Source organism: Leptidea sinapis, chromosome 8 (assembly GCF_905404315.1).
Source record: "Leptidea sinapis chromosome 8, ilLepSina1.1, whole genome shotgun sequence".
NCBI classification, from domain to species: domain Eukaryota; kingdom Metazoa; phylum Arthropoda; class Insecta; order Lepidoptera; family Pieridae; genus Leptidea; species Leptidea sinapis.
In genome coordinates, this window is record NC_066272.1 from 14189460 (window position 1) to 14206657 (window position 17198).

Consider the following 17198-nt stretch of genomic DNA (forward strand, 5'->3'; position numbering starts at 1 on the left):
GAACTGCTCCTAACCGATTTATGTACAATTTTTTTTTTGTATACATTTTAAAGTGATTCGATTCTTTGAACTTGATACCTGTATGTCCAATGCTGACGTAGAAAGCCGTTGGCCACACTTCAAAGTAGCCATCCACCATACCGAATATGACACTCCCCATGATTGCAAATGACGCGGGCCACGCAAACGCTGATAACCAGTATGGTATCCTTACTTGACATTTTGTCTTATGTAAAAACCACCCCACGAGCATTCCTGTAAATTAAAAAAAAAACTTTAAATCGCGAAAATCGCTTCGATATGTTCTGAACAGCTGTTCGAATTGAATCTTGCATTCCGCTGCATTCTAGTAACGCATTTCACGCCATATGTCAATAATTGCCGTTTGAAATCTGTTTCTGCGCTACCATTATAGGTCCTGGACAAATCAAATCAAATCAAAATCAGTTTATTCAAGTAGGTCACGAAAATGACACTTATGAATGTCAAAAAAAATAAAATCTTTTTCTTATTGAATCTACCGCTACTTCGTAAAGGGTTGAGCTAATGAGAAGAAGTAGCAAGAAACTTATTGCCACTCTTTTATATCAAGATTTACAGATCATTTCAATTACAATATAATATGTAAAATGTAAAATGATGCGACATGTGTGCACACCATTGGCGTAGCGTGCCTTGGCGGAGCCCCGAATAAAAATTTGCTTGCCTTATGAAGTGTAAAGATTACTCACAAAAGAAAAATAATTGTTTGCATTAAATCAAAAGAAATATTTATTTATCACAATTATCTCTGTCACTTTTTTCAAATTTTTTACAAACAATTCAAATTAAATATACACTCTTCTTGCCTTTTTTTCAACAAGCAACAAAAGTTTTTTTTTTTAATTTTTGCTAACGCACGTCGCGGGCCGTAACCCGAGGGCCACGATACGGCATACTTGCATACGATACGGCATACGATAATTGATAAAGCAGTAGCTATGCCCGTGGTGGACACACACGTAGTTGCGAACGTGGTCCTCAAAATCTACGTGAAGCCAGAGAGAAAACAGGTCCCTACCCTCAAAATTGCCGAGATGGTGACAGCAAATATCCTCTCTAAAGAAAACACGTAAAAAGACTGACTACTAGAATGTATATGTAATCCTTGAAATAAACGAAATTTATTTATTTATTTAAAAATGCATGAACTGCTTTAAGTATAAGAAATCATTTTGCCATTTTTTTTTCTTCCAATACCAGTAAATTCCAATTCGGTGTTTCATTCGACCTATAACTGTTCAAATATTTTTATGATCCATAAAAGCAAACTCAATTACGCTACAGATAGAGAAAATTCCATTTTAACATTCCACTAAAGTTGTTTTCGACCAAGAGTACCAATAAAATATTCATAGCGAATTTCAGTGTAACTCAACCGTATAAAGGAACAGCATTAAACTTTTTACATCTTTAGACTTCATATATAAACCTACGTTGACCTCCATGGTTGCATTCTTTATAAATTCGTTCTAATTCAAATTCAAATATATTTATCCAAAATAGGATGTCTAGCAAAGTCTCGGAATGGGGCCGACAAAATTTAGTCCAATTCAACCCCAAGAAGACACAAGTTTGTGCGTTTACCACTAAAAAGTCTCCCTATGTCGTATCCCCTCGATTCGAGATCACTCCTCTAACTGCCACAGCCTGTATTGGCATACTTGTATCGATATATCGAGCGACGTTCAGTTCCGTGGTCACTTGGAAGAGAAGGCCAAACTGGCCTCTAGAAAGCTTGGTGTGTACTCAGTAAGGCTTACTTCACTAAAAGTACTGGAGTGGAGGACACATGGAGTACTGTTCTCACCTCTGGGCATCACGCATACAACGAAGAGCGGCTCGAATCATCGACGATCAAGTCATCTCCGATCGGCTTGATTCTCTAGCATTGCGTAGAGATGTGGGTTCTCTCTGCATCTTCTACCGCATTTATCACGGGGAGTGCTCAGAGGAGCTGTTCGGGTTGATTCCAGCGGCCGAATTCCACCACCGGACATTACGTGCAAAGTACCATCCGCATCACGTAGACGTCTGGCATTCCACAACCGCGCGTTTTGTTCGAAACTTCTTGCCTCGCACAGCCACTTTGTGGAATCAACTACCGGCAGCGGTCTTCCCGAACAGATACGACTTAGGGACCTTCAAGATAAAAGCATTCTCCCACCTTAAAGGCCGGCAACGCATTTCTTGACATACCTGTTGTTGCGGATGTCCATGGGCTGTTGCCTCACCTCTCCCCATCCCGTGAGCCTCTTGCCCGTTTGCCCCCACTCATATAAAAAAAAATGATCAAAAACTACCACTCATTCTAAAACGAATGCCTCAGACCTGAGAAGAATGGGCGCAGCAAACTCAGTGGGTTTTTTATTTTCATCCAGAAATATGTTTAAAAATAATATTGTACAATTAAACTTATTATTTAATAAGGGCTACATTATCTGTGGTATCATTAAGAAAGTCATTTATGTTATAGTAGTAACCTTTACCACACAAACGTTTTTTAACATTTCTTTTGAATAACGTAATACTTTTGTTTTGATCATTTTCTGGGATCTTGTTGTACAAGTTAAAAAGCTCTAAACGTATTTTTCAGGCAGTGTTTGAAATCTCTATAAAAATAATATACATCTGTGTTTAAATTACTCTGGCTTATTTTGCTCTGATCATAGACTTAGAATATATTTTTTTTTATGGAATAGGAGGACAAACGAGCGTACGGGTCACCTGGTGTTAAGTGATCACCGCCGCCCACACTCTCCTGCAACACCAGAGGAATCACAAGAGCGTTGCCGCCCTTTAAGGAAGGTGTACGCGCTTTTCTTGAAGGTACCCATGTCGTATCGTCCCGGAAACACCGCACAAGGAAGCTCATTCCACAGCTTCGTGGTACGAGGAAGAAAGCTCCTTGAAAACCTCACTGTGGAGGACCACCACACATCCAGATGGTGGGGATGATATCGTAACTATCGTGTGGCGTGTCGTGCGAAGGTGAAATTCGGCGGCAGGAATCAGGTTGAACAGCTCTTCGGAACACTCCCCGTGATAAATGCGGTAGAAGACACACAATGAAGCGACGTCTCTACGTAACGCCAAGTGATCCAGCCGTTCACAGAGTACTGGGTCCCCGACAATTCGAGCTGCTCTGCGTTGCACGCGGTCAAATGGATCGAGCTGGTACTGGGGTGCGCCAGACCAGAGATGACAGCAATACTCCATGTGAGGCCGGACCTGCGCTTTGTAGAGCGTTAGAATGTGGGCCGGCTTGAAGTATTGCCGTGCTCTATTTATGACGCCCAGTTTCTTTGAAGCCAGTTTGGCTTTGCCCTTCAGATGGCCACGGAATTGGCAATTGCTCGAGATTTCGAGACCTAGTATTCCGATACTAGGCGAGTCTTTAAGGGAAGTGTTCTCGAAGAGCGGAGATACGGCAAATGGGGTTTTTTTTGTGGTAAACGCGCAAACTTGAGTCTTCTGGGGGTTAAATTGGATAAGGTTCAACTTACCCCATTCCGCGACCTTCTCGAGAGAGGACTCGATAGAAGACACAAGTTTCTCCCGGCACTGGTCGACGTTTTCCCGAGAGAGACCTGCATGGCCCGTGTATACGGCATCACCAGAGCTGTCGTCTGCATAGCAATGCATGTTGGCGGTGTCCAACATATCATTGATATGCAGAAGAAACAGCGTGGGAGATAGCACACAGCCTTGGGGCACTCCAGCGTTCACGGGCTTGGGATTCGAGCAATAACCGTCGATAACGACCTGTATGCTGCGCCCAGTGAGGAAGCTGGAGGTCCACTTGCATAAGCTCTCGGGAAGCCCAAATGATGGAAGTTTTGCGAGGAGCGCCTTGTGCCATACACGATCAAAGGCCTTCGCTATATCCAGACCAACTGCCAGGCGTTCCCCCTTGCTTTCAATAGCCGCGGCCCATCTATGTGTTAGGTATACCAGAAGATCGCCAGTCGACCGACCATGGCGAAAGCCGTACTGCCGGTCGTTGATCAACTGGTGACCCTCAAGGTATACCAAGAGCTGGCGGTTAATTATGCTCTCCATGATCTTGGAAAGCAGGGAGGTAATAGCAATAGGCCTGTAGTTTGCCGGATCCGAACTGTCCTTTTTTTTGGATCGGATGGACAAGGGCTGACTTCCATGAATCAGGGACTACGCCTTTTGAATAAGAGTGCCGGAATAAACGCATTAGCACCGGCGTCAACGCAGGGGCACACATTCTAAGCATGATTGGAGAAATGCCATCCGGCCCGCTCGACTTCCTAACGTCCAACGAAAACAGAGCTCGCCTAACAGTTTTCTGTCGGAACTGTACTTCAGGCATGGAGCTCTGACACCGCGGGATGGTCGGCGGTGTTTTTCCGTTGTCGTCAAGAGTCGAGTTGGAGGCAAAAAGAGTGCACAGGAGATCGGCTTTCTCTTTTGCCGTATGGGCCAGGGTGTCATTCCTCATGTGCAACGGCGGCATGGAGCGTACAGGAGATCTAACAGCCCGATAATGCCTGTCCAAATTATTATTTGTCATTGTGTGTGTTAGCTAGTGTTTAGCTAGATTAATATTCAAAATACGAAGGAGCTGGGTGGCTGACTGTTTACGACTTGTCAATCAAAATTGGTTAGAGTAGCTGTAGATTCGCTTTCCTTTTCTATCCTGCTGTATCTACGTTAGAGATATTCTTCTTTCTATTATCTCTTATAGTCTATGGTTCTTATTGCTCCCTAAAAGCCGTTTTCTATAACATATCTCTAGTTACGGATATACTGCTATCACCGTTTATTGGCAAGATCTTATCTTTCCATAGTTATATCCACGATAGTTATATTATAACTTTTAGTCCAATGCTATCTGTCGATAAGTTATTAAAATCTAAGTAAGCGTAAAAGGATAGATTTGTCTACCTCTAGTAAGATTAACTAAGGATAGATAGGTTATTGAAAACGGCCGTTAGTCAAATCGAGTCGGGATTACGCGAACGAGCGTGCCTAAAGAAAATCATTTCAAATAATGTACAATATCAACTTACCAATCAAATAAGGGCCTATTCTGGACCAGGGCTTATCGTAAAGAGGGTCAAACATCTCGAAGGGCTCCTGTATCCGAGCCTTGTACTGATGCCAAAGAGAAATGTAAATTGTCGTTACCCAAGAACTTGCCATCACTACCATTAATGATATAGTAGCAAATTTTAAGTGCCTGCGAAAAAATAATATTTATTACTCGCAGGATTATGATTTATGGGAAAGGAGGACACGGGTCATCTGATGTTAAGTGATCACTGCTGCCTGCATTGCAAACCCAAAAGGGCGTTCAGGTTAAGGGCAATCACAGGAGCGTTGTCGGTATTCAAAAAGTATACGCATATTTTTAAAGAACCCATGTCGTATCGTCCAGGAAACACCGCACAAGGGGAGGCTTCTTTGCTCCGGATACTGCCTAGATTATGCGTGAAGCAGTAATGTGTAAGCATTATTGTGTTTCGGTCTAAAGGGTACTGTAAGTAGTGAAATTACTGGACAAATGAGACTAACATCTTAATTATGTCCAGAGTTACCAGCGCAATTGCGATACCGCTATACATAAAAGTTATACTTTTTAGCATTTCGGAAAAGGTTGAGCTTATACGAGAAGAACTCGCAAAAAAATCATTGCAACTCCTTTAAATAAACATTTACTGTTTCATCGTGTTAGTCATTATTTTAATTACTCACTCTAATCTAATAATAATTTGAATTCAGTAACGAGGTAACTTGTCCGTACGAGCGAAAAATTGGATTTTATTATATAAAGAAAACAATGCACGGATAATCATGATAACAATATCGTTCGGAAACTCGACGACGCGACGCGCTAAAATGGTCTCAGAAAATACTAGATAACAGATAATAGCACATAATTCGCTGCTTATCTTGTATTGTATCAAACGTCATAGCTGTACAGAATAAAATGTATATAATATTAAAAATTAACGTCGTTAATTCATATGCAATCTAGTTTAAGATTATTATAATCAAGACCTTGTCATACTTCAATCAATCCTGAATTTGCATTTCAATAATATAAATAATAATTTTCCAAAATCCACGTTATAGTAAATAAAAAACACTTATCTATCACATTGATACAATTTAATACTAACTAATATAGAAAACGTTAAAAGGTTGTTGAAATGCAGAAAATAGGAAATGGGTTAGAAAAAAATCTCCAATCGCCACCATTATCAGCTTTGACTTACAAAATGCAAATCTCAATTCGAGAATCTGATAGAATATCACACATTTAAGACAAAGGCAACATAATTGTGTAAAAGTGTCAAAAGTAGAAAAAAAATATAAAGAAAGTAAATTAAAAACACAAATGTAAAATGTGATAACTTACTTAACTGATACTAATAACAAGATGATACCAACGACGTAGAACTGCGTGTCATTGGCCATATACCAAGACCATACCATACACATCTCTCGTTGCGGAAAGAAGTTGTTTATGTATAGAACATTTCTCCACCAAAATTTATCGCAATTGATGTGATCAAAAATGGCCGGTTCAAAAACTGTTGTGTTATGCGTATACCTCAGAGCTAATTCATTTACACCAATCACGAATGCATATGCTGGTGTTAATCTAACTAATCTATAGGAGAGTAGGACTAGAAATGATTTAAATATTCCAGAAACTTCTGTTATTGTAAATTTGTTGGTTTTCGGTTTGTCCAATATATCTTCGTAAAACGACTGCTGGCTTATTTCCGACACTGACAGTGATGAGTTTGTGTAGCCATTGATATTTTTATTTATATCCTTATCTGATGGAGGCAATTTTATATTCCTTCTATTTGCCTTCTTATCTTCGCTTCGTAGAAATAGGACTGTTACTAAAAGGCCACTGTAAGAAAAAAATATATAAATTCTGCTTATTCACAAATACTATTTTATAACAACTTTACTTTTCAAAATAAGTTTGATTTGAAAATGAAAATCAAAAGTTCTAGATTAACTTTTAATTTTACAAATATTTGAATAAATAAAATTAAATCTAACCTTAGCTTCATTTAAATATCAATATCGCTTTGTCTTAGGGCTACATTTCACCGGGACACCACGGCGGCGCATCTTGTCACCGCTACCAACAAAATGTATACAGCTCTGTAAGGAGTTACTCACCTGGTGTCCGTTTGGTTGCCCAACTAATCTGTTGGCGCTACCAGCTCGGACGCGTCATGACTCTGGTGTCTATATCGTGTCTAGTTGAGTAGCTTACGGACATCACGGCGGCGCAACGACTCCAGAGTGACGCAACCAGTCGCCGCTACCAACAAAATGTGTACAGCTGTATAGAGAGTTACTCACCTGGGGTCCGTTTGGTACCGCAACCAATTTGATGGCGCGACCAGCGTCGGACGCGTCACGACTCTGGTGTCTTTATGGTGTCTAGTTTGGTAGCTTAAGGACACCACGGTGGCGCCACTGCTTGCGCCACTTAGGTGTCCCGGTGAAAAGAATATACCTCTTATGGTTATTAAATGGTTTCAAGATTCTTAGTTCTTCAAGAGTCAAGTTATAGGAGAACTTAATATTAGTAAACATATAGCTGTTGATTGATACGTACCTTATGAAAAAGAATGTGTCAACACAGTAGGATGCATTCCCCACCGACTGATAGAGGAAATTTCTTTCTGTTACCTCTCTCATAGTTTTATTGTCTGCTATATACCAGACGGTTAGATAAGTGTGTACCATAATAACCCAAAGTACTGAGAGAAATCTAAAACAAAACATTCTGAATTTAAATTTTTGAATCAATGCAATCAATATTAGTTTTAATTAAAAATTTACATATATATATCATTTCTTACAGAAAGTTAAAAATTTACTGGAGTCATGTCACTGGTGGTTTTTTCTTATATATTTACTTCGAGTTCATACTCGCACGTTGAAATAGGGATGAGACCTTATCATTCTAAAGTCTGCATGATGTCAGTATGTAATCTGCCCTTTTAATTGGTGATTTTTGAAGATTTTTCGTGGTTCTGACGTCACTATGACGTAACCAAGATGGCGGCTAGTCACGTTCTCAATGCGTGCGGATCATACAGATGGTATTCATAATTTGAGTTGAAAACGTATTACTTGCACTTTTGCAATAAAAATTTTACTATTCCATTACGGGGTAATATATTATGATGTTGTAGCTGTGCCACTATTTGGTAAGTTTTATTTATTCAAAAAGGCTTACCAACTAAATATAAACTAATTAACTTATGTTACTGTTTTTTATCGAAAAGGAGGACTACGGGTCACCTCGTATTAAGTGATCACCGCTGCCCACACTCTCCCGCAACACCAGAGGATTCGCAGGAGCGTTGCCGCGCTTCTAGGAAAACTTTAATTTGAAGGCCGGCCCTTAAATTATACAAGCTCAGCAAGTTGTATACTATAGAAAAAAAAAACATTAGGTAGTATTGTTTGCGGACGACACTTCACTGATAATCAAAGTGAAGGTAAACCTAAAAAGGTAGGTAACCGTGAAGGTAAGTTATGTGTGACGCACTTTTCTTGAGAGGAGAGAGGGACAAGTGCTGAAGAGGGAAGGGAAATCTCGTTAAATCACGTTTACCCAATGATGAAATGGGAATATAGTAAATTGCATCAAATAGAGCCATTTTCCAGATATAGAAATATAAGATCATTTTTAAGTCTGTGACAGCTGTGAAAACGTCGAAAAAAATTGAGGCTGATTGTTAACCTCTATTTTGAGCAATGCACGCACACTAACACAACGTTACATACAAATCGCGAGTGTAAGACTTATCTATCTAGATCTATAAATTGTCTAAGATAGAAATATATTTTCAAGAATTCCTCGTTTAAAAATATAAGATTCATTTATTAGAATTGCCTGTAGATTAAAATAAAAACGTGAGCGATAAAGAATCTTTGAAACACATTGATGGATGTGATCCATTTATTGGCCGGGACACTCAAACGATAGGACTACCTAACATGAGAAATGGAATTGCTTGAACCCTTGTCTTATATGTCACCATTACATCGTACAATAAAAATGAAACTATAAATCTAACTGAAGTTTATTTGTATTATGTAATCTATTGTGAAGATATATTATTCAAATTCAAATATTTTTATTCAAAATATGATTTAATAGTGATATTTGTTTTAATTGTATTAATTGGTGAAATTGAACGTCAAAAACTACCACCCATTCAAAAGAGACTGACTCAGACCTGAGAAGAGTGGGCGCAAGAAACTCAGCGGGCTTTTTTTTTAATATAAAATATGGATTACAATGTGATATCGTACAATAAACATTTATGATTAAAGAGCCTGAGGGTGTTCGCTTTAGTCCCAGTCCGTGGTGTCATTAAGAAAATCGTTTATGCTGTAATAATAATAGTAACCTTTCCCATACAAACGTTTTTTAACAATTCTTTTAAATTTCGTAACACATTTGTTTTGTACATTTTTTGGGATCATATTGTAGAAGCATATACATCGCCCAACAAAAGACTTACAAACTCGACCCAACCGAGTAGTAGGCATAACAAGTTTATGTTTGTTCCTCGTGTTAACATTATGAATGTCACAGTTTCTAGAAAATTCTTCAATGTGCTTATGAACGTACAGAACATTATCAAAAATGTATTGAGAAGCAACAGACAAAAAGTTTATTTCTTTAAATTTTTCTCTTAATGATTCTTCAGGACCTAGGTTATAAATCGCGCGAATAGCCCTCTTCTGCAGCACAAAAATGGTATTAATATCGGCCGCACTGCCCCATAACAATATACCATAGGACATAATACTATGAAAATAACTAAAGTATACTAGTCGCACCGTATCTATGTCAGTTAACCGTCAAATTTTCTTAACCATGCCATCTTGCATATGCTGCAGAACTAAGCCTATTCGCCATCCTTCAATATTTTAATTGAATTTCTTTATAGTATATAGCGCCAAAAATTTATCTCATAGAATTATTCATACAGAAATAAAACTGCAATTAAAAAATATTAAGGGTCAAAAATCGAAATAAAACTATCCTATCTAAGTAAGATCAAATTGGACACAGTGTGCAAAAATTTATTAAAATTCAGTAGTTGAGGTGTTCATCATTTCAGCCGGAAGACGCCCACTGATGGATAAAATGCAGTAAATGGTGGTGCTTCTCGGAAGGATGCCGCTGCCCATCCTCCGTTCTATGTATCCCTAAGTCGCCTCTTACGATATCCATGGGAGGAGATGGGGTAGTGCTATTCTGGTGCGACACCACAGGCAGCAGGAGTTCATCACGGACAAACAAGGTGTATATTAATCTGTCACTGTTATAATAGAACTAACTTCCTGTTCCTTACAAGAGAGAAGAACTTCTGTAACGGATATACATCAACTTTATTATTTGGTTAAAACGGCTTTATTCACGGTTCACTTGTTTCGGAACATTCAGAGGTCCTTCATCAGAGGAGATACATCAAGATAGACAAGGAAAGCGAATCTATTGTTACTGTAACTGATTTTGACTGACAAATCGTAAACAGTTAGCCGCGCTTTCTCAATATCTCATTTCAAGAAAGATGCCTGACGAATTTCTTGCGCCCGTGCTTTCCAAGATCTGATTTATATATGTTCCAATGCGTGATAGGTTTTCACTTAAGAATCCTCCTTTTAATGAAAATATGTGTTGTTTGTTGGAATAAATAAATTTGAATTTATTGACTTACGGTAACAGCTACGGATTAAATCATCTTTTATTTAAGATTGTTAGAATCCAGACTTTTTTAAATATTCGAATCTATCCTGACTACAATTGAATATGCCAACCTTAATTTACAATGGCAGTTGGCGCCATCTTTCATTTGCTCATTTCGAAACGAACTTCTAACTGTCAGCGTCAACGTCAGTTGTCAAGTTCTCGTTTCCACTCCCCGCTTCCTCATCCCTCCTTCCGCACCGTGCCCTCTCCCCCTACCTCGTACCTCACTTTCTCGTCGGTGGTTCACGCGCTCACACGCTTGCGCAGAGCTCCAAGACCCGCGTATTCCCTTAATTTAATGGCGGACGCGCCACCTAACTAACCTCATCAGTGATAAGTGACCTAGAAGTAGTAACGTAAAAGAAATGGTATATATAAAAGCCAATTTGATTCCCCCGGGGGCTGCAGAGGAGTACCAGCATTTACCAGGTCAGTTCCCTCCGTCCCTGTTTATCTTTCCTCACCAGCACACCCAGTAACAATATTATAGAAATCGCTCATCTATCACATTCAAAACCAGGAAATGGATAAAAATATCAATCTTACATCAGCAAATTTAGATTGCGCTAAATATAGAAAGAAATTCTCACATTCCAATATCAAACGCATTACGAGACGCTATTATTTTGATATTATGCGATAATAATAGATTTCACTCGCCTTTCTTCTATCATTTATCAGTCAGTTACAGTTAAATTTAGTGTTTACTTTATATTATTGAAGATTTATATTATATCTTAACATTTTTATTATTAGACAATACAAATGAGTGTCAAAAAAAAAGCGGGCAACAAAACTTGGAATAAATATTTTATCAGGGAATAATTTAGATGTACGTGGTGTAATGGAAAATGCTGATACTAGGAACCGCCCAAAGGCGAGAGCAGTTCTCCATGTGAGAAAGAATTGGAGCTTTTTATGGTTGAAATATAAATAAAAGGGTATGTGTATATATGTATGCACGCAAGAAGTTACACTTCTTTGGCGTAACAAAGCAAAACTCCTTAAAATGATTTATTACTCGTGCTATTCTACGTTTGTTGAAAGAACAATATTATATATATCTTCCACAGATGGCTTTGACAATCAATTATTAAATAACGAATACAGCTGTATGGGCTTGAACCCTTTGCCTGTCCTAATTGTTTTTTTTTTAACATTATAGAACCAACAGCACGGAAAAATTAAACTAATTACAAAAATATTATGCGATGGCCGACTGCCAATTACAGGTTCACACACAGGTTTATGGTACAACATTTAACGTTAAATATATATATATAATAATGGACGAAGAAACCAAAGAAAAATAATAACGATTTTCGCAAACGTCAGAAAATTTTAGGAAACAACTTCATTCACCCTGTTACATTTGTGTTACAGTGATGCGCGCGCATCTTAAAATTTCACTCTCATCATCTGTTCATAACGCGCCTATTGAAGAATAACTTCAAAAATATATGTTTCCACCCCTTATTTAATAAATGTTTCTGGAAAAATATACTATTAAAAATATATATAAAGTAAATTGTGAAAAGTAAGCAGATCTCATATTAAACAATACCTCATTCCATGTAGACAGGTAAGTGCGCCGTCGCTAGGTCGCTGAGTGCTAAGAATGGCACGTCCATTTGACAACACAGAGAATGACAGTAATACTTCAGCCAATATCCCTGGAAATCACAATATTATGAAAGAAGGCTGTTTACTGAAGGTAATAATATATATAATCTTAAATAACTTAAAAGGCATAAAATATAATAACTATATAAAATTATATATATAAATATAATAATATACTAGATACTACTACCGCTTCGTCTTACACTCGCGATACGTCAGCCACTTTGTGTTAGTGTGCGTGCAAATATAGGTTAACTGTCAACCTCAATTTTATTAACGTTTTTTACAATTTTTATAAATGACCTTAGCTTATCCTTATATTGGACGCTATGTTATACGTTAATATCACTTGGGATTGATCATGATCATCAAGATCTTGGGAATGTAGCAGCCCCCCGGGCTATTGCATTAGAAATAAACAAAATTTAATTTAAAAAAAGACGTAGCTTGTGACACACACTATAGTTGGCCTATTTTCATCGGTTGTACTGCAGCAAGAGTCTCTAGACGTATTAATTATCAAAGGGTAAAACTTAATATGTAAGTATACATACCTACTGTGTCGTAAAACTAAAAACATCTTAAACATAAATACCTTAAATAGCTGCCAAAAGTGTAGTTTTAAAAATGATATTATTTTTTAATTTTATTAAATATTATATAATTACCACATCTGTCTCGTCGTAGATCCTTGTCCTTGTTTTCATCGTCCGATGATTCGATGGTTTTCGTCGAAGCATTCTACAAATAAAAAATATTTATTTATTTTTCTCTTATTGATAAAATATTTTATCCTATGTGACACTACCGTAGAATCTGTGATTCTGTAAGCATCGTTTATTTTAAAGAAAATATTCCATACCATGTTATTTATCACCTTACCCAATCAATCTTCTAGTATGTAAAATTCTCCTGTCCCGGTGTTTGTTACCAAGCTACCCCGAAACGGCTGAACAGATTTGTATGAAATTTTTTGTGTATTTCAGGTAGATCAGAGAATCAGCTAATATCTATTTTTCATACCGCTAAATGATGAGAGCAAGGGTGACCCCACCCCTAAATATATATATTTTTATTTTTTTGAGATATTTTTTACTTTTTTTAAATTTTCGCCCTTCTAAGATCTACAACTATTTTTGTATCGAAATTCTTATATTATTTTGTTCCATCCACAAAACCGCTATAGGGTAGCAAGATCGCAATCGAATACAATATTAATTATAGTACGATATAATATTTGGTAGGTCTGAGAATCGGTTGTATCTATTTTTATACCCCAAAAATATTAATTATTGATTTTTTTATTATTACTGTATAGGGCAATACAACGTTTCCTGAGTTAGCTAGTAATATATTATATAAATCCAGTGTCCTTATGTTTGTTTTCAGTGAACTCCTAAACTAATGAACGGATTTAATGAGGATTAATTATTTCGTGGCGTGCAGTCTAGTCCAACTTGAGAGATAGGATCGTTTTTATTTTGATTTGGGACCAATATCAATTTTTATTTGCAATATTTGTTTTGTATGGACATATTTTCTATGAGAGAATTTATTGACGCACGGTTTGACAGTTTTGCTTTGAAACAATTTCATTATAACAACAGGGAGCAATGACGTCTTACATAATATAGAAGGTCACTGACAGGGAGCATATTTTACAAAATAATTCTTGATGTTATGAAATATTATTTACAAATTCATAAAAAACAGTATTTTATTTATTATGTACAGAACAACGTCTGTCGGGTCAGCTAGTTATCTGTATTGTTCTGACCGATCTCAACGAATCGAAACTATATTGCTGAGTGTATATCACATCATTTCCAAGTTCACGAAACCGAAAGTATTTTTATGACTAAGTCTTTCCGTTTTAGTAAACCAAGTAAAAAATCTGGCATTTGCGAGAGAACGAATCACACACATATAACAAAGTATGCCATATCTAATATATAAAATTCTCGTGTCATTGTGTTAAACTTTGAACTCCTCCGAAACGGCTTGACCGATTCTCATGAATTTTGAGTGCATATTGGGTAGGTCTGAGAATCGGACAACATCTATTTTTCATCCCCCTAAATGTTAAGGGTTCCACACGAAATTTTTTTTTGACATTTTTTTTAAATTTGTTTGATTATGAGTCAGCAATAAAAAAATATAAACAACTTCAAATTTTCACCCATACCATCAACAGTTACTTTTGTATCGCGATTTTAATATCGGCAATACAACGTTTGCTGGGTCAGCTAGTTACATATATATAAATATCTACGCCTATTTTTCCTTTCTACTATGTTTAATATTTGTGGTTCTGACGGTTCCTGTATAAGTATTTTATATAGTTTTTATTTACGTTATGTAGAGACATTTATACAGTGTGTAATCGTTAAGACCGTGACCAGGCGATGATTCCATAACTATTACAGTTATCAAAAAACTTTAAACTAGTATCGAAAGTACGTTACCTAATCAGTAAAATGACATCAATAACTATTTAAAAATCCATAATTTTGATATAAAACACTTCCATACATTTAGTATGAGATTTGTAGAAAAGTTTTAGTTTCCTTATTATAAAAGGTTATTTTAGCTTAGTACTAATATTAAAGGAAACTGTTAAGCTAACAAAGTAATAAAGCTATCTTTTCATTAAATAATATTTATTTCTTAGTAAATACAAAATTTACTTATTTATTCAAACAAAACAAATCTTATAACAATATTTACAATACTATGACTACATAAAATTAAAACTATCATTACGTGGAAGCGTACATACCTAGAATACTGGCAGCATCTCCGCGTTGGATAGCTAGGCTGATCAAACATACAAAATAAACTTATAACAATTTTTTTAATTCAAAGCAGATGTTAGAAGTGCGTCCTCGTGCCATACAATGACCTTTCTACTACATACTAAATGTATAGGATGTGATATGTCTTTAATGTCAAATTTTGATAACTTCTCGTTTGATTTTTTAAAAGTTATTGATGTGATTTTACTGATTAGGTAACGTACTTTCGATATCAGTTTAAAGTTTTTTGATATCTGTATTAGTTACAGAATAATCTCCTGGTCACACTTAACGATTACATCCTGTTTAAATGTCTCTACATAACGTATATAAAAACTATATAAAATACTTATATAGGAACCCGACAGGACCACAAATATTAAGTGCTTTCGATATTGTTTCAAAGTATTTTGATATCTGTAATAGTACGGGAATAATCGCCACACTAAACGATTACATCCTGTATACATACACAATACTGTAGAACCACTAACGAAAATGAAATTATGAAAAGTGTATATACCTCTTTACTCGCAGGCATCTTGTGGTTATTATTAGCAATCTCTAAGTCTTCTGTTTGTTTGGCCAGGTACTGTCGTTCTAGTTGAGCTTCATAGAACGACGCAATTATCATCCATATAGCCACGAATAAAGCTACTGATCTGAAAAAGTAAAAATAAAAAGAAAAATAAAAACTTAAGTTCAAATATTCTCAAAAAAACATAGTCAAGTGACTATTAGTCACACAGTCAAAGTGAAATATACAAACTAGTGGCAATATATGTAATATAATATATAGTATAATATATAATATAATATATAGTAAGGCCAACGAGAGGAGATAAAGAATGTAAACAAAGTTTCAGGGATTCAAAACTTTTTTATTTGAATTATGTAGAAATTAGGGACTCCCTATTCTAATCGCTGTCGTCTGTATTAGACAAAGAGCCTTCTGAATAAAATATAAATCATAACATTCGGATTCTAAGCGTTTTGTTTCACGGCGTGATTCCGAGAACCTATCATAGTACGTTCCACATACTTTTATTTTTTTATATCCTTTCGGTTTTTTGTTTATTACCTTAATAAAAATCTTTAGACTCTAGATTACCAAGAAGGATACTTAGTAAAAAAGAATTTGTGGGTGGTTATTATCAAAACAGTTTCTAGTTTGCATATAATACATCAAATTTATTTTGTGAAAAATTTAAAATAATTTAATCAAACTTTTATAAACAATTAACTTTGTTTCAATTTCTAGTATAATGGGGGGGGACAGCGCGTACGCAGTCCCACTAACAAAAATTACGCGTCCGAGTTATCCGCATTAGGGATAATCGCAAAGGTCAACCCGACCGCAGTGCAATGGAAGGGCCTCGCTCTGGGGGAACCGCCTTCTTGATCACGGTGTCCCCTACGCCAGGTAAGTATGATTAAATAATGTTAAACTGGGGTAGTCCACAATACTGAATAGACTTTGATAGCGCGTTATGGAATTATTGCGATAGTTCATAGCGCCATCTATCGGATGTTCATCAGATCACCCATCTAAGCGAACAGTGTGTAATGTGTATTGAAAATTTATCGTATCTATAGAAATTATAGGAAGAAAACATGTACAAAAACCATATTTTGCCTCAAAACTATTTGCTTATAGCATTAGTTACCAACAGGACCAACAGATTAGTAAAACACACAACACATGATATGTAACTATTCTAAGCATGTGACATTACATCCCCAAAGAAATATGCGTTTTATGGGATATTGATATGAGTAACGGTCCGTTTGTTTACATTATTTATCCCTACTCGTTGGCCTTAGTATAGAAAATACTGATTAAATCTAGATAAAGTTATTTATCTAGATTGAGTTATTTATTTTACTTATTATTACCATTTGACCGACCTGGGTTATTACACACGATTCAAATTTATAAATTTTTTTTTAGTTAA

The 17198-nt window shown here is 36.4% G+C and overlaps 1 protein-coding gene and 1 non-coding gene across 2 annotated transcripts in view; both read right to left on the minus strand.

Annotated features, from left to right (window-relative positions):
* LOC126965667 (nose resistant to fluoxetine protein 6-like) overlaps nt 1-17198 on the minus strand; it is a 70722-nt gene that overhangs the window by 3719 nt on the left and 49805 nt on the right. Inside the window, exons 5-11 of the mRNA XM_050809380.1 lie at nt 15767-15905; nt 13117-13189; nt 12390-12498; nt 7664-7819; nt 6434-6940; nt 5082-5251; nt 79-255 (exon numbers count right to left, since the gene is read on the minus strand). Coding sequence (XP_050665337.1) covers nt 79-255; nt 5082-5251; nt 6434-6940; nt 7664-7819; nt 12390-12498; nt 13117-13189; nt 15767-15905 — 1331 coding nt within the window. The remainder of the gene's footprint in view (nt 1-78; nt 256-5081; nt 5252-6433; nt 6941-7663; nt 7820-12389; nt 12499-13116; nt 13190-15766; nt 15906-17198) is intronic.
* LOC126965824 (U1 spliceosomal RNA) lies at nt 16513-16674 on the minus strand. The gene has a single exon (XR_007729613.1). It is a non-coding gene; the product is annotated as a U1 spliceosomal RNA (small nuclear RNA).